General features: G+C 46.1%; 1 protein-coding gene across 1 annotated transcript in view; it reads right to left on the bottom strand.

Annotated features, from left to right (window-relative positions):
* Positions 1-2,020: 2,020 nt before the first annotated feature.
* AATF (apoptosis antagonizing transcription factor) overlaps positions 2,021-18,530 on the bottom strand; it is a 102,757-nt gene continuing 86,247 nt past the window's right edge. Inside the window, exon 12 of the mRNA XM_051994078.1 lies at positions 2,021-5,022. Within this exon, the coding sequence (XP_051850038.1) occupies positions 4,956-5,022 (67 nt within the window). The 3' untranslated portion in view covers positions 2,021-4,955. The remainder of the gene's footprint in view (positions 5,023-18,530) is intronic.

An 18,530-nucleotide genomic window follows, 5' to 3' on the forward strand; every position in this document is an offset into this window, starting at 1 on the left:
CCCCTGCCTACTCGGTGCCGTCACTTCTGGACCGTTCCGGACGGTCCCCGAGGGAGAGCCCGCTGCCCGTCTAGGGGAGCACAGGGAGCCCCAGGACCGGCCCCCGGGCAGTGCTTGGGGCGGGGGCGCGTTCTGGGCAGGCTCCGGGGAGCCCCCGGTGCCGCCGCGCCGCGGGGCCGGGCTGGAGCTGGAGGCGAGGCAGGAATCTCAGATCAGTAGGCTAATTGCTTTGTGCTAAATAGAAGCCATACTTGCATACTAATTTACACACCATTACCCAGAGCTCGGTGTGCCGGAGCCTAGCTTCTCTCGGGCAGCCTCTTCAGGATCCTGGATGGGCTCCACTTGAATCACTCAGGGCTGCGGCCCTCCTCCCACTACTGGGGTCGGCTTTCCGGGGACCCCGACTCCGAAGCCCGAGGCTCGGGCGGCCCGTATTCGGGGCTGATGCTCCTGCAAACTGCCGCCTTACAACGTCCCGGGACGGGAGGCGGCGGCAAGCACTCTCGGAGGGCGTCTCCAGGTGATGGAATCAACCCCCCGGGACCCTGAGGGAGTCCGCGCCCGGAGGCCCCCAGCCCCGGGAAGACCACGGCTCCTCAGAGCTCAGGCCTGGTGGGGAGGCGTTTATCCTGGTAGAAAGGAGACCCGCAGCCTGCTTCTGCAGCAGCGACGGTCGCTGACGACCCAGAAAATAAAGTCTCGCCCCCCGGGGATCCTGGGGCCCTTGCCCCTGCCTCGCAGTTTGGGGGACCGCTGGGGCAGGAGCCCCCGGAGAGCCGTGCCCGGCACAGCGAGCAAGCCCTCGGGGATGTTTTCCTTCGCTCGGCGTCCCCTCACAGCGGGGCGGGCGCAACACCACAAAAGCCGGAGGCGGACTCTCCGTGGGCACCGAAGGTCCGTGGCCAGAGCCGGGGCCGACAGGGCCCAAGGCCGGACCTAATCACTTGTTAGAGCCGGGATCGGAGCCAGCCGCGGTCTGGATCTACTTACCACGAAGCCCGGCTCTTCCCTCACAGCCCTCGTCCGAGTCCCCCTCGCAGAGATCCATGGGGAGACTCGGCCTTCCCCGGAAGCCCCGGCTCTTTCCCCCCACCTGGATGCTACCGGCCCCTCTTTTGCTGGAAGGCAAGAAATGGTTTACAGGGCGATATTATAAGAAGAAAACATGGTAAAATAGAAACTATGGCTTCTCCCACCAGTTTGAGCGTTTCTTGGATGAATAATTTGGGTATAAAACACTTAACGTGATTTCTAAAACCAAGTGTCGAGCCCCCTCCCTCACGTCTATACCCAGCAGCTTAACTGACGACCCAAAGCTCTATTCTCTTTTAGGTACCGTCCATTAGACTGTGAGCTCCATGAGGGCAGGGGAAGCCTTTTGCCATTCTTTGTATACCCCCAGTGCCTGGCACATAGTAGGTGCTTGGTAAATGTTTACCGACTTCACGATTTAGTATCTCACACACCTCCCACTCGTACTCATTGCTCTCCTGTGGGATTATGGTTCCTCCTTGTTTTCACTTTTCTTTGTCAGGCCGAGGTCCTTGGTCTTAAATAAGAAACTACACCAAATGTGCTAGCCATGTGACTATAAGGAAAGCTCAGGGTGGTCCTGCTACTAAGAGGTAAAGATGCACTCTAAAGGAAATCCATAGATAATAAGATAAAAGAAAGAGAAGCCCTTCTCACTTTGGGTTTACCGCACATCTTGGTCCTGCAGCAAGGAGTAAGGAAGATTTCAGATCCTAAGAGTTGTTGGACAAACTGAATACATACAAATCAGCAGGGTGATGTGGACGCGCAGTCTAAGTGTATTAATTAATGAACTTAGCAAATTACCAGTTTCTTTTGAAATCTTAGGTCGAAGGAGAAAGAGAACTGAAGAGGAAAAGCTTGGCTTAGTGGGGAACAAGGCAGAGAAATGTTCTATTTATGAAGACACAACTCCAAATTAAAAAAAACACAACAACAGGAGTGAACAAATGCAACTCCATAAAGGAAGAAAAGAGCAAAAAGGTGTGGTTATTTCAAGATTTTTATTAAACATCACATACAATAGAAAAATCTCATGTGAATACGCGTCATCGGATCACCTGTACACATAAAAATGCCAGAAGGAACCCAACCTTTCTGAGCTTCTGTACCTGGTGGGTCTCAGGGAGTGTCTCTGAAAAATTGGTCGACTCTACTTGTCTGGAAAGTTTGTGCTAAGCCCGGCACTCGCCATTTCTTGAATCTGGCCCTCGGGGAAAAAGATATTGGCACTAATGCATTAAATGCATGAAATGTCTGTGGAAGGAACCCTTAGGGAATATTAAAGGCCCAACTGCACTTCAAAAGGCACATTCTGGATCAATTCAGGGGCTCAGACTCAATCTTCCTTTTAGGTCTGACTGGTATGAGGTGGCCATCCAGAATACCGAATCTTAGGCAATATTTAGCAATCCTTACAAAATTCAGGGCAAGCTGCAGGGGGAGAGGGAGGATCAGCCTGGAAAAATGAATAGAAATGGCCACCTTTCAATGTGATCACCTCCCTATATTCTAATGAGGCCTCTGGGTCAGGACCTGTAGTATCTTGGCATCTTCTCAGTCCAAAAGCTAGAGGCCAGAACAGACCTGGAACGGAAGGAGGCAAAAGCAACAGAAAAGGATCCAGAGACATCATGCTACCTAGAAAAAGCCGCCACAGTTCACCCTGCACTAACTCAAGGCAGCTGAGGATGTCAGGACAAGTCTTAAGTCACAACAAGCAAGAGAACCGGAAGTGAGAGTATTTATCAAGACACTGGCAAGGTGATCCCAAGAGATGAGAAAGAGCAAGGAAAAGGACGGAAGAGGAGGGAAGGCCTGTGCTCTACTTCCGTCTGTGGCAATGGAGGCCAGTCAAGGATGATACCACATTTTGGACATTACCAGGTTCCTCAAAATCTCCCTTTTTTCTGCCTTTGACAGTGTACTGGTGGGCTCCGCATGGTCCCTGGTTTGTAGCTGCCATAAGTAGTCAGCTGGTCAATAATAAAATAAGCAAAACTTCATACAAAAGAGAGAATGCTTCAGTCAACATTGAAAAAGGTCTCTGGATTGAAACTCTAGATAATGCTCTGAACTCATTTAAAAATCAGCATTAGCCACCAAAATGTAAAGTATTAGTTTTATTAAAATGCAAATCAATCAACTAATCTGTCTTTCTAGTAACAGTTGAATTGCAGTATCCGTGTCAATTAAAATAGTTTCCAATTTATTCTTGGCTGGAAGGAGGGTGGTATTCTGAATTTTAAAACATGGGCCTCCCTTTGCTGAAAACCCCTTGCCTGTTCGGTATTTCACACTGCACCCGATTTTTCATTCACTTTAATTAAGCATATTTGCTCCAAAGATTCTGGAACACCTATTTAGATCTCATTCTTCACCTGATAAAATTTGACAGTGACAAAAGGCCTCATCCCTTTAAGAAAGCAAGCTTGATGTCATGTTCAGAGAAATACTTAAGAGTTATTTACTTGCTATTATAATAATGTATAACCTGGAAGTCCTCAGGCCAGATGGAAAGAATCATACATTATATTCAAAAAAGAGATGCCTTTTGAGTGATGTCTTAGATTTCTGGTGATTGGTATTTTCTGGAAATAGACCAGCACTGAAAATTTTAAATTTCCTTGACAATCAAACCCAAGGGATGACTATCAAGGCAGGAAAAACAAGTCACCATGAAAAAAAGATCAATTAATTAGAAGTGGGGAAACCTTCTTCTATTCTATTCTCCCCCATCCTGTGCTCAAAAGACATATATGCATGTAAAAAAAAAAAATAAACAACAATCCATGTAACACTCAAGTCTGAATGCACTAGATCCCAGCCTCAGGATACCATTATAATCAAGAGTCACTGGATACTAAAGCCATTGGAACACAGGATTCATTCCTAAGAAAATAAGAATCTGTAATTCCGTTTGGACAGTTTCATCACCAAAATATTATTTCCCAAACCACGACTCTGTATTATAACAATTATATTTGTGAGCTGGTCTAAGGAGCTCTTCATACACTCTAAGGCATCAAATAAAGACTTGGGCAGAGCAAGGATGCAGCTGAGCACTTGGCTCCACGTGCTGCTCCATCCATATGCATGCATTACTTATGCACGATCATCTTCATTGTAGATTGACCACAGCAGGCCAATAAATCCCCCTTATGGGGATTTAATTTCCAGCTTTTGACCTTTGGATGAAAAACAAGTGAATCATCTGTTCCTGCTAGATTTACACCAGAGTTAACCTCAATAAAGTGTGTCATGAGTGGTGAGAAAGGAACAGAATTCTGAAAGAATTCTTATCGGCTGGAGGGGAAAAACAAAGAAAAGAAAGTCAAGAGATCAATAGTTAGTTGAAAATCCACAAATATCTCTGAGCTGTGGAAAAAGGGTAGGCAGAACAGCTTCCTAGAGCTCCCTGTGGCTGGGGACCATGAGAAGCTTCTGACCAGGACAAGCAGAGTATGGCTCAGGCCTCCTTCCTTAAGTGCAGTCCCCCATCATGCAAACAGCCTCTTGCTTGAAAGAAGAATTCCCAACCAGTTCTGGTAGAACAGAAGAACAGAAGGTCCCTGACAGCCGATGCTTTCCAAATGTTTAAAAGTAGCGAAACCAACAGCCCTGGCTGTGATCGTCTTAGATGTGAGCCACGGCTCCCTTGGCCACACTAAGCACCGAAGACATTTTCTAAAAAGGACAGGGAGGGTCCTGGAGGTTCCAACAGGGTCTTATAAGTGGGTGCTGTTAGAGCCGCTTCCTGAGGGACTGCATTAGCTCCCCGACCAAGTTCAGTGTTAAGGAACTGTCGATCATTTGCCTGGGTGAGCGGCTGACACTGAGATGTGGAGACAGCTTTTAATTCTCTTGCTGTCTCTTGAACTCTAGTAGACAAGACAGAGCCCAGTGGTCCTGGTGGGGAGTTAATTCCGAGGGCCTTCTGCAGGGGCGCCGCCGAGTTTTCCAAAGAGTGATCGATAGAGCTCTGTCCTAAAAGACAAAACCAAAAGGGAAGTATGAAAAAAAATGTGCACTGAGTAACTTTTTCAAGGTTAAATCCAGACAAAGAGATATGAAACACTTTAATGTTTCAACAGAAAACCCCCCCAACAAGTATGTTCCACAGGCTTCCTTCCTTCACACAGAGGGAGGAAAGGAGACTAAGCAAACCAAGTACAGACTGCCCTGAAATATGTCACTATTCCAGTGTGGCTGGGGACCCTGTCTCCAGGGAATGAGCTTTCTCTAAGTTTGCCCTTTACAGACAGGCTCTTCAAGTAAGAAAACAAGATTGAATATTTTAATAGGATGTATGAGACTGCCACACTCTAAGGAGGATTCAATCAGGAATGGGATGTGGGGGATATAATTTAGTTTTCATACATTTTCTTGGACTTGACGGTACTTGAAAAACAATGAAAATGACCCAGCAACAAGATTCCAATTAATATCACATATGCAGCAGTTCCAATAGTAGAATTGAGTTTCCCTTCCTTCTCCCTCCCCTTCCCTTCACCCCAATAAAAATTAGACTAGCTTATTTATTTCTAAAGGTTGGGTTTTGACATTTACACACACACACACACACACACACACACACACACACACACACACACACGATCTTGTGTACCAGAAATCAAAGAAGTAACTTCTAATTTCTGCCCTAAGAACAGCTGCATATACATACAGTCACCCAGTGGGTGGTGTCAATAAAAGCATAAAGAAGGTAGTAAAAGGTAAAAGTCATGTGCCTACAAGTCAATTAGCATATCTTAAATGCTGACTTTATGCCAGGCAAGGGGAACTCAAAAGAAAAGCAAAAATGGGATCTCTGCCTCCAAGGAATCCATATTTTATTGGGGAACACAATGTAAGAGATTATGTATACAAAAAAAAAAAAAAACAGTGCAAAAAGAAGATAACCTGGGAGGGACCCAAGAATGGAAGGGTGAGCAAGGATGGCAGAGGTGGCTCCAGGAAAGGTCTTCTGCAAGCCCAGGGGGCAGCCTGCTGTGTGCCAGGACCAATGGGGAGGCAGGGAGGCCGGGGCTGTCGGCTCCCAGACTGGAGAGGAGTCAAGTCTGAGACTGCAAAGGAGAAGAGGCCGGTGACAAGAGGCTTTGAATGGCCAACAGAGGATTTTCTATTTATTTGACACTGGGGGTAAGAGGGAGCCTAGTGGGGAGGGAGGCAGAACAGAGCCCGGGGCAGACCCCAGCAGCCTCCACTCAAGGGATACATCTTCTCTTCAGAGGTCAGAGGGTCCCCAGGGCTCCCTGGCAGAGCTAAGTATACCCCCCTGTACAGAAGGTGATCCATAGGAAAAACAATGGGGGTTCTTGCCAAATAAAGGCAGATGACCTTTAGCAGAGGACAGGCACCATTATTTAACACAAAATGACCCAATAAAAACCTCAGATGAAAGAGAAAACGGGCTGGAGAGTCTCAACCCAATGAAAACCACAACGGGGCTCCTGCCTGCTCTGTGTGGGAACCCTCAATGCAAGTTTCTTCAGCAGAGTTTGTAGCTCCCTGCAATGATTACGGATGTCGAGAGTAACAACAATGAAAAAACCTCATCCAGAAATCAAGTTATAAGAGAGAGACTTAAAAGGAAAAATAAGAAGCTGCTTCCAAAGCCCTGCAGGACATTCATGGAGGCACCGAAATCCTGTAATCTGGGACAGTCTGGGGAGACCAAAGCAACCAAATCCTGAGTCCTGGTTCTTGGTCAGGAGTTCAAGGGTTCTGATCCTTGGACTGGCTCTGCTGTGATCATGGACTATTCATGAAGCAATTCAGTTAGCAGCCCAGTCAGCAAGACGGAGCTCAGATCTGGTCTCAGAGACTTCTTAGCTTTGTGATCCTGGGTGACTCACTTAATCTGGGTGTGGCTCAGTTTCCCCAAATGTAAAATGAGAATCATGCAGCACCTACTGTTGTAAGGGTCAAATGAGAAAGTAATTATAAAATGGACATAGTTCAAGTTCAGTTCTAGTCACTTTTCTCTGTGCCTCAATTTCCCTATTTCTAAAATGAGATTTGAACTAAATGATGTCTAGGGTCCTGTGATTCTAATACCACGGGATGCAATTCATTTCCTTTAAACTTAATCCCATTAATTTAAAAATAACTCCCCTTCCCCCTTTCTTCACACACCAAGGTGAGAGTCCTTTTGTGGATTTGTGATTTCTTTCTTTCTTTCTTTCTTTTTTTTTTTTTTTGGATTTCCTCATTTTTCATCATCTCCAAGGAGCTCAGCAAAATTTCCCTCCAGCTGAGCCACAACAATCCTGGAAAGAAAAGCAGGGACCACTTCTTAGTGATTCGTATCCCCACCTTCTCCAAGACCGAGGTGAAGGCTGACCTGACTGGCCAAGGTGAGGGTGCTCCAACAGCCCTGGTCACCTCTACTCCATCTCACTTTAAATCCAAGAGGAGGTCACAGAATGTACGGCCTCCTCTGGAAGCTCCACAGGTGCTGGTGGTCTCTAGCCCTTCCCTTTTTCACCTGGGAGGGAAGAAGATGAAAACAAAGGAGGGATTCGCCAGTTCACAGGACCTGACAGTCTCAACGTCGGCGCAAAATCAGCACAGACTTTACTGAACCCTTCCTTATAGGAACAGAAACCTATACTTTTAAAGGCATTCATATGCAAAATATTAGGCAATGTTTATACAACAGGGAAAATCAAAACATCTTGTGGTATTGATGATTAAGGCTCTGAATATTGAGATCTCTAGGAGTTTTGTGAGCAGCTGAACCTGGCTCCAATTCTAAATGGCTCTTTCTCCTACCCGCCCTCCCCTTGATCCATGAGCTCATTGGTACAGGGGACTCCTGGTGAGGAAATTCCCTCTACCAATGAAGATCTGCAACTGCTCTGCAATTTACAGTCTTAGATAGTAGCCTGGGGTAGTGGGAGGTTAAGTGCCTTGCAAAGATAGATGGCTTTTTCTAGACAATCATACACAACTGTCCTCTACCCCATTTTTAAATTCAGGTTTCATCTCTGGCTGAATTTTCCATTGACTGAAGGAGTCTAGTGGAACTGGGGAGAAAAATTCAGAATCATAAACTAGGGGGATGCTGAGTTTTCCGAGTTTCAAAAGACTGAGAGCTATCTAGCCAGGTTTGTCTGGATTCAAAAGTCCTGGGATCCAGAGGTCACTGCTCAGGACAAAGCATCAGTCAGTTTGTGAAAGACAGCTCTACCCTTTGCAAAATAAAATAGCAGTAGCAGCAATAACCACTCAGCCCTCTTAACAAAACAACTGCAAGGAATCAAGAGTCAGGTTTTCTTCTAAAGCACAGAAAATCCCACGGCCAGCCACACCCCTCCTTCCTCCCCAGCATCTTCTCTCACCAGGACTTGGCCAAACTATCAATCCTTCAGGTTAGCCTTGTCTCCATCTGATGATAAGTGTATAGTTTAATACTCTTGGTCTCCCTCCCCCCTAAGGCTACGCATAATGAACTCAGAATTAAACAACAACAACAACAACATAATTCCTTCTACCAATCACATTAAGAATCGAGATTTGAGTCACTGAACTGAAATGCATTCCCGCCCTTTGTCCCCCACCGCCAAACACACTCCTTTCCTTTCAACTGCCAGTGGGAACGTCTGCTGAAGAAAAGGTGACTTTAAGCACCTTAGAGTGTATTGCTATTAGTACCATGCAGAAGAATAACCTACATAGAGTAATTAACAGGACTTACACCTGAGGTAGAGAGAGGCAGAAGGTCGATAGCAGGGGCTCTTCCTTGAATTAAAATTTAACTTACCCTTTATTGCAACCTACAAAAGCAAGTAATGAGCACTAACATTTTTATTTCTTTTAAACTGTCATTTAGGCTGTAGAGGGGATAATTACCTATCTCCACTGTAGTAAGGTTTTATAACCCTTAGTGAGGCATTTTCTAATTTAATATTTTTACTATATTATCATAAAACCTGTTTCTGGAAAAAATGGTCATGGATTAGCAGCCATTTTCCATAAAATGTGTGTATGTGTGTATTAGGATCTGGGCTTTAATTATTTATTATGTAATTCTTCTGACCATGCTTTAAAAAAAAAAAAAAAGTACAAACTATGCGTGCCTGTGCAATGCAATCAATTGTCCTTCTCAGTGGGTACATTTCAAACATTACTGAACAATGTAAGGCAAATGCCCATGGCTGTAAGGCAGACGGTTCGTACACACGGACACATGCAAGCGTCCGTGCTCTGGTGCTCCACTTGCACACTGATCGTGGGACTCGAACGCTGACAGTTGTAGCTCATGATCGAAGAAGGACAAATAGCACAACAGGGGCATATGAAACCTGCAAATGATCTTGGTCGGCTCTCGGTTTCCAAGGCCGCTGCCTTCGGCAGTATCCAGGAGGCTGGTTCCCGAAGGCACTGTACCTGCGTCCGCCCCACCCCCTATCTCATTCCCAAACACGCTTTTCCTCCCCACCAATTTCTGTAACACTATGGACGCCATTAAGTGCTGCCCCCAAATACAGGCGATGTGGGCAGAAAGCAATCATCCCCTGCTGCTCCCCATCCTCCCCTATCACCCCAAAGTCATTTTCCCCAGGAAAGCATGTCACTTTCCAAGATCTGAGGCTGGTTCTTTGATATCTCCTGGCAAAGAGACTCTTCCAAGCAAACCCTGTCATTTACTTGATTAAAATAAGACACTGCACACGCTGTACCGGATTAATTTATACATGTTGATTTGTTGCTCTGAAAACATGTCCTTGGCTCGTTTCACGCGTGTGCTTTGTCTCTCTAAATAGCCTGTCAGCCCCCACGGGGGCAGGTGGCCCCTCCCGCCCCCTTCCCCACAGCGCTGGGGGCCTTGTTCTGCGGACGGTCACTGGCGGTAAATGCTGGAGACTGACCTGACCTGGTGCTGAGAATCAAAGGAGATGAACAGGGCACTCAAACAGCGAGAGGGAGCCGCGGATTCTTAGACTGGGAAGGCAGGATCTGGCCAAAGTCTTGACCAAATCAGTCCTGAGGAAGATGGGCAGCCCCTACAGAAACGTCCCCCTCCCCAGTGCTTCTCTGAGGGGCAGCTCCGCTTCCACCCACAGGAGCGAGTGAAGGAGCAAGAATGATCTTGGCGTGGTGGGGATACTCAGTGCATCTAATAATTTCACTGATGCTCCCCTACGCTGTGTGTCTACCTTTTAAATCAAACGGTAATCTCAGGGAGACAGCCGGATGCAGGGGAGAGCCTGCTGGCCTGGGAGCCAGTCTGACTGGGCTGCTAACTAGCTGTGTGATCCTGGTCAAGTCATCCATTTCCTGTGTTGTAAAATGAGGAGGGGACTAGATGATCCGTCACCTAAGTATCTGGCCTTCTCTGGAGATGGACCATGTAAGGTACACTTGGGAGGAACATGAAATAGCAGAGATGGACTTTGTTCTCCAACCTCAGAAAAAAAATTTTCAATGCTGTGTCTGTGGCACGGAATACTGCCAATGTTCAGGTGTCTGTGTGCCAGTGCACAAAACATTTACTGTTGATGTTTTGTCCATTTAAAAGCACTGACTCTGCAGTCAAGGAAGCCAGGTTTGAATGCCAGCTGGGCTCGGTACTGCTTATGTGCTCACAGAACCTCTTTGGGCTTCAGGTATGTCCTTTATAACAGAAGACTTGGAGTGGATGAATGAATGGGTGAATAAATATAACAGAATTTATTAAGAGCTTAGTATGTGCCAGGTGCTCTGGGGGGACTGAGAAAGGCCCTGCCTGCCCTCAAGAAGCCCACCCTTTAATCAGGGGAGACAGTGAAAAGGGAATTCCACTACTAGGCAGACGGGCAGGCCACGGACTCCTCAGGTGGCGTCACGTAGGTCAGAGGCGGAGAGGGACTTGAGGGCCTGGACGCAGAGCGGGCAGTCATTCCTATTTATGCACTGTCCCACCCTGAGAAAGAGAGCAAGGGATAACTAGTTGGGATGGTGGCTGGGTCTGGAGGAGCTCTGGTAAATAAGAGATGACCACTAGGCCTTCCCAGCGTAGCTCTATGCTTCCTTCCAGATCTATATGACCAGTTCATTAAAAACACTAATTTCTACCTTTTTTAGGAATATTACCAAATACTAAGCAGGGACCTGCTTGCTCATACAGACCACAAACAGAACAATGGTCTTACAGGTATCACAACACCACGAAGGACTTAATTCTGACGCGCCTTGTGGCCTGTCTATCTTTGTAGTTCTCCTTCCTCCTGCAAGGCCGTCAGCTCCTCTGGGGCAGGGGAGCCTGTTCTGTGTCCTCCTCTGTAAGTCCAGCGCTTGGCCCAGGCCCTCATTCAGACTAGACCTTTCTAAATGATTGCTGAATTACATGGTTTTGGGAACAGTAATAATGGATAACAAAAGGTGGCAAAGATCAGGTATTAACTGTTTCAGTTTACCCAGAGCTGCCTAGATATCAACACAAATCAAAATAAAGGTCAAGTTTATGCAAACTTTACCTATGTGCAGGGACCATTTTCATGGCACAGCACGGCAGGCTCTCAAATTCCACTCATCCAAGGGCCCTCACTGGTGGAATCAGAATCCCATCTACCACCTGCCTTCTCCCTTCAGCTCCCTATGCAGACTGAACCCTTCTCTCCATCTTTCCTTTGTTCCCAAACTACTCCAGATTAGTTCCTCTAACCCCAATCTGAGTCACTTATTGTCCACAGAGACACATTTCTGACTTCCTCTGTGTGAGTCAGATGCCCAGGAGGTTTTTCTGAAATCTCTCCAAAAGGGAACATTTTGACCCCAATTACAATAGGTGGTAGCTCTGAATGCCTTCTATGGAAGTGGATGGAGGATAATTAACCTAGCCTTTATCATCATGAATATGGGACAGATACATATTGAAAATTCAAAAGGAAACATACAAAATTATTTGGTTGAAAGGGGAAGATCAAAAGAAATGGGAGGAGACAGGTAAGGGAAACAAAAGGGAATGAGAGAGGGGGAAGGAAAGGTGAGACAGTTTTTCGAAGGAACAAGTATCCCAGTTAATTAACTGGAATGAACACTGGAACTCCACTGTGAGACAGTGGAATAAATATTAGCAAGGAAATTTGTTTTGAAATCTCAACACAACTATCTATAAAGAAACACAAAATTCTCTTTAATAATTCCCCAATTTTCAGCACTTTGTAGAGGCAAATCAATACAGCAGCTGACAATGCTGTGCTTTTAAGTGAGGAAGAGTGGGCCTCTCTGTCCGACCACCACCTTTTTCACAAGGCCTCCGGAACCCAAAAGGGCACGTGTTCTCAGTCGGCCACACGATGGCAGTGCGTGATGCATTTCTACCAAAGCCAGGACATCCTGACCACTCTGAGCAAACCGGAGCCCATAAATTACCTCGTGTGACAGCTCTCATCACCAGCCTCCCCAGTGCTTGAAGGAGACTCGAGAAGGGCTGTTTCAATTCGTTCTTTTGGTCAGGTCAAAACTAGGTCCTTCAAGCCCCTGCAAATGCTTTTAGCCCTGCAGCTTTAAATTACAGATGCTGACAGGTGACCTCCGGCCTGTCTCCTAAAGATCAGAAGCAAGATTTATAAATTTTTTAAGAAGCAAGTTCAGATCCCAAACAAAGGAGGCTGGAGATGAGGGGAGGAGAAAATCAGTAGGGGAGAGAGAAAATAGATATGAAGAAGAACAATAGTTTATTTATAAATATTTCTTCTCTCAATCCTGTATCTCCATTAACTTCAAAGCAGTTCCAATTGGCACCTTCACAGCAAGCCCACTTCATAACCTCCACACTTCCTTCTTGGCTACATCCTTCTCTAATCACACCTTCATACCAGAAATCCAGCCTCCAATAAGCCAGTGAGGCCGCCATTCTATTCATCTGGACCTCTTATTGAAGACTGGATGTGTCCTGATAGAGGAAGGAATAAAGTACTTGCAGCCCTATCTTCCCCCACCATCAAGTTCACAATCTCAGCATTTACAAGACAATTACCAAGGCAAAAAGAAATTGCCTCCTTTAGATTTCAAAAAGGAGGAGAGAAACAGTCTTTAGACAAAAGGGACTTTTCCTTTCCTGTGCATTAATATTCTATATTCCTAAGATGATTTCCACTTTCACAGTTTGACTGTTTTAACAGATTTGATGCGAGTAAAGACAAACTGCCTCACAAAGGAAAGATGACAAATCATCTTGCTGCTTTTAACAGGGTTTTCTCTTTATTTTTATTTATTTTTATTCCATAGCTGAGCTGCAGAGCTCCCCGCCTTGCTGAAGATGTTTAATATTAACTAACATCAAGCCACCCCGATTCTAGGCAATAGAGTTGGTCCGTGTTGTGTTTACGGTTTTGTGACTGCCAGCTTCAGGAAGATGAAGCTCCCTGTTCAAACACCAGCCCTTCTACCCGCTCCTGTTAAAAGCCAAGGGATGCTTCACTGCTTAGATGTGAATCACTTCCTCCAACTGAACTGGAGGTGAGACAGGATACCACAGTTACATTAGACTTCACATCATGAGCATTGCACAGTGACCCTGTACATTGGAGGGGGCAGCTCAGTTGAGCATCTCTTAGCTTGCATTTAACTCCTATCTTCGAAGGCCTAAACATCTCTAATTCAGCAGCAGTGCTTGTTGCTGACTGGCAGTCAAACAAGGAAAGTGCCCAGCTAATACCCTACTGAGCGTGACAGGGAGCATGGCCCCCATTCTACTTGAAGGCAGGATATCAACCCTAAATATGGCAACTTCAGAGACAAATAGTTAAAATATGATATGCAGCTTAACCCATGCTACCTCAGTGTGCAGGCTGGGTGGGGTCTCCCCTTCCATGTCATCACAGTTCAGGAAAGTCATGAAAAATAACAGGGCCCATTTGGTTACTCCAGGGCTAAAAGGCACATGAACCAAAGCAGTTGCCACAAAGAGAGAAGGATTCTTGGCCATTCAGGAAGCCCTTCTTAGGAATCACAACCCACCATATGAATGTTTTGGAATATTATTGTTCTGTAAGGAATGACCAGCAGGATGAATACAGAGAGGACTGGCGAGACTTACATGAACTGATGCTAAGTGAAATGAGCAGAATCAGGAGATCATTATATACCTCAACAACAATACTGTTTGAGGATGTATTCTGATGGAAGTGGATCTCTTCAATAAAGAGAGCTTTAATTGATCAAGGATGGACAGAAGCAGCTATACCCAAAGAAAGAACACTGGGAAATGAATATAAACTTCTTGCATTTTTGTTTTTCTTCCCGGGTTATTTATACCTTCTGAATCCAATTCTCCCTGTGCAACAAAAGAACTGTTCAGTTCTACAAACATATATTGTATCTAGGATATACTGCAACATATCTAACATGTATAGGACTGCTTGCCATCTGGGGGAGGGGGTGGAGGGAAGGAGGGGAAAAATCGGAACAGAAGTGAATGCAAGGGATAATGCTGTAAAAAATTACCCTGGCATGGGTTCTGTCAATAAAAAGTTACCAAAAAAAAAAAAAAAAAAAAAAAAAGGAATCACAACTCACGTGCAAGCGATCCCCGTTAGTCTCTGCTTCATATAGTTCCTTCTGCCACTACTTCAAACTGGCCAACTCGCCAGGGGCAGCTGAACATGCCTGGTGCCCACCAAGGATGGCTTCCAGCGGGGGGCCAGAGCAGGGGGCCAGAGCTGGGGCTCATCACCTCTAACAGCCTTATTATACAAATCAGGAATGCCATGTTCCCTTAAGCAATGGAAGGGGGAAGCTCAAGCTTAGCAGAGCAGCCCCACAAACAGCTTTGGGCCGCGGCCACTCTGGCAACACAGTCGTGTCAAACCCGGCAGGCCAACGGCTCTGTATCAATCGCTCCTTTGACCCTGCAGTATTATCAGGAGCACTTTGGGGCATCCCTGCTCTCACACTCACAGTAAAAACACATTCAGCCGAGGAGGGAACAGTATGAGCAGAGTCTCAATTGTGCCTCTTGGGACACACAGTTTTATCAAGGGAACCTGCGCCTGGGTGGTGGGGCGTCCGTGGGGATTGGGGCAGGGGTCTGTGAGAAGAGGAAATGTTTGGCTCCAGCGAGGACAAAGTGCTGCAATGTCTGGGGTGGGGGGCACATGTATGTGTATATACCTTACTGGGGATAGCATCCCAGGGAGTGAGGTGACAGGAGGACCTCAGAGATGTGCATGGGGGAGAGCAGACTACTGACAGAGTGTGGGGGGCCTGTGCAAACTCTGGATGCAGTGAGCACTGCTCACTGAGAGGAGATTGGACTGGGTGCAGGGTGGAGTGAGTGGAGACCAACCCAGGGTACAGCCCCTTATTCAGGGGGGCCACCACTTTCAACAAAAGCCTAAAGAAGCGGGCATTAGACAGAAGGGAAGGGAAGACAGACAGAATGACCCTGCCCTACCCCTCAATGGACATGATCAGATGCATCAGATCCTTGGCCACATGCCCCAGATCAGCACCTTAGATCCGGTACTTGGGGAGACAAAGGGGAGCAACCTCCTGGGGCACCTCCCAGAACAGGCAGGGTCCAAGGTCTCCTCTTCTGACCACAGGGTGATCCCCCTATGTCACTCCTAGGGCAGACCCAACGGATGATAATTCCTCCCTTTGGTTGCAATCGTTTCGCCAGGCTCAGTGTTCAGTAATTTTTCCCCTACCCCCATTTTCCCCACAGCCCTATTTTCCTTGCACCATATGGTATAACTCTCACTGAGGTGATTTCAGAAACCTCTGCATCCAGTTCCAGCCAAACTGTTGGTCTGTGTGAAACTACACAAAGGAGATGAGGGAGGACTCTAGGAGTTTGAGGGAATCAGGACAGGTTTCGTGGGCAAGCTGGTGCTCAGCGAGGTGGGGCTGGAAGTGCAGCACCCAGAGACGGGGGGGGCCGAGTCTCAATTCTGCCACTTGGGGGCCGCAAGGCCTAGCGACAATCGCTTAACCGATTTGTGCCTGCGCAGTGAGGGGCTTGGAAGAGGGGCCAACTGTAGCCCCCACACCCTGGGACTCTATCCTCTCTAAGGTCCTTTACACGTACAAAATCTTACAACTCTAAGTAAGGATTCCTACAAAAGAACTGGCAAGAAAAAGTTCTGAGGGGCCTGAGAGTGAGGCTGGGGGAGAGGGAGGCCCTCCAAAGTACGGGATGACACAATGACCTCCTGGCTTAAGTCAACACAACTGATTTATTAGTAGATATATTGGCCTCCATTCCTGCCCATCCCCTTTGTGCTGCACCTTCTGATTCACCCTCTAGAGAACAGATTCTTAGGGAAGGTAAAGGGGGACGCAGGCCCTGCCTTCCTCAGTGCTCCCTGCCAGGCGGAGGCGAGACTCCACTACCGCGACCGCTTCGGCCTTCTGACTATCTGAGCTGCTGGGCATTTACGCAGCAAAGACAGCTTGCTGGGTGGCACAATGAAGCTCTGGCCTTTATTCCCTCGTGGGGAAGCCGATTCTTACTCCGTCTACATCCACTAACTACTCATTCAAGCCAAGAACCTTGTTCCCTAAGCCAACCACATGAATTGCTTTAAAAAACCTGATTCTCAAGTATATAATGAGCAGTTTGCATTTCCCTTTCCCGAGAGCTGATGGAGCTCTGCTCCCTCCCTGCAGGCTCAGGATCTGGGAGGGAGATGGGGGAATGCTGCTGAGTGCATGTAAGAGAAAATGTGTATCGATTTCTTCTTCCTTATAAAGAAGCAGGGAGCCCCGAAGCCCTGCAGGACAAGTGGTCGTCTTTGCAACATTTCAGATTCTACACAGCAAGAGAGCCAGGCTAAAAAGACGCAACCCAGAGCATCTGAGAAGGCCACGGCAGAGCAGAGGCACAGGGACAATCCTTACCATGGGTTGTCATGAGTGGGGCCTGCCAGCTCTTCAACTGTCTTTGATCAAGGTTTTCAGGTCTATTTTCTTTTAAGTAGTGGTGCCCAGAGGGTAAAGGAGTTAATGTTTATAAAGTGTTTTGCTCTTAAAGGAAGATCAAGGTGTGGTCTGTGCGCATTCCAGACCTCATTTCTAGGACAGTGGAGAACAGCACCCCAAAGAAAACACTTTTTTTCCCCTTGTAATTTGTACTCCAAAGTACGGGATGACACAATGACCTCCTGGCTTAAGATTTAATACCAACTGTGAATGGATCCACCCATTCTGGAGAGCAATCTGGAACTGTGCCCAAAATTCTATCAAACTGTGCATACCCTTTGATCCAGCAAATGTCTTTACTGGGCTTGTATCTCTGGGAGATCTTAAAGGAAGGAAAGGGATCCACATGTGGAAAAATGTTTGTGGCATTTATTTAAGGGCTGCTCTTGTTTCTATTGGGCTTATATCCCAAAGAAATACTAAAGAAGGGAAAGGGACCTGTATGTGCCAAAATGTTTGTGGCAGCCCTGTTTGTAGTGGCTAGAAACTGAAAACTGAATGGAAGCCCATCAACTGGAGAATGGCTGAATAAATTGTGGTGTATGAATGTTATGGAATTTTATTGTTCTGTGAGAAATGACCAACAGGATGATTTCAGAAAGGCCTGGAGAGACATGAACTAATGCTGAGTGAAATGAGCAGGACCAGGAGATCAGTATACAAGGAAATAACAAGACTATAACGATGATCAGTTCTGATGGACGTGGCTCTCTTCAACAAGGACATGATTCAAAGTAGTTCCAGTTGTTCAGTGATGAAGAGAGCCATCTACACCCCGAGAGAGAACCATGGAAACAGAGTGTGGAACACAACATAGCATTTCCTCTCTTTCTGTTATTGTTTGCTTGCATTTCTTGTTTTCCTTCTCAGGTTTTTTTCTTTCTTTCCAGATTTGATTTTTCTTGCGCAACAAGATAACTGTATAAATATGTATACATATATTGGATCTAACATGTATTTCAACACATTTAACATGTATTAGAATATTTGTCAGCTAGGGGAGGGGTTGGGGGAAGAAGGGGAAAATGTGCAACAAAAGGTAATGCAAGGGTCAATGTTGGAAAAATTACCCATGCATATGCTTTGGAAATAAAAAACTTTAATTAAAAAAAAAGGATTTAATACCACCACCAAAAATAACAAAAGATCATACCTAAATCAGACTACACACCTCATCTAAGGTAAATCCAGAATCCAAGGTATTGCTTTTAAACATGGTTGACGCTGCACTGGGCTTCACAAAGCTTAGTTTCTTTCACCTTATTTCTTCTAGACTCTAGGGGCCCACATACTCAACCATTTATGAACATCAAAGAAAAAAGGACCAGGGACAACACAAAATATAGTTTACTTCTTGTTAATCATCTGTGCAAAATTAATTAACTTTAGATTACTCAGAGTAACTCACAGAGCTCACTTAAGTAAAAACTGATAAAGAACCTCAAAGATTCCCAAAGGGAGGAAAGTAAGCAAAAGGCCAGGACTCAGAGACCTCTAGTCATCCCTTTCTTCAGGCATTCCTCATAAGGCCCTGGCTAAGAAGTTTGGTCAACTCTATCGGT

Source organism: Antechinus flavipes, chromosome 4 (genome assembly GCF_016432865.1).
Source record: "Antechinus flavipes isolate AdamAnt ecotype Samford, QLD, Australia chromosome 4, AdamAnt_v2, whole genome shotgun sequence".
Classification (NCBI taxonomy): Eukaryota; Metazoa; Chordata; class Mammalia; order Dasyuromorphia; family Dasyuridae; genus Antechinus; species Antechinus flavipes.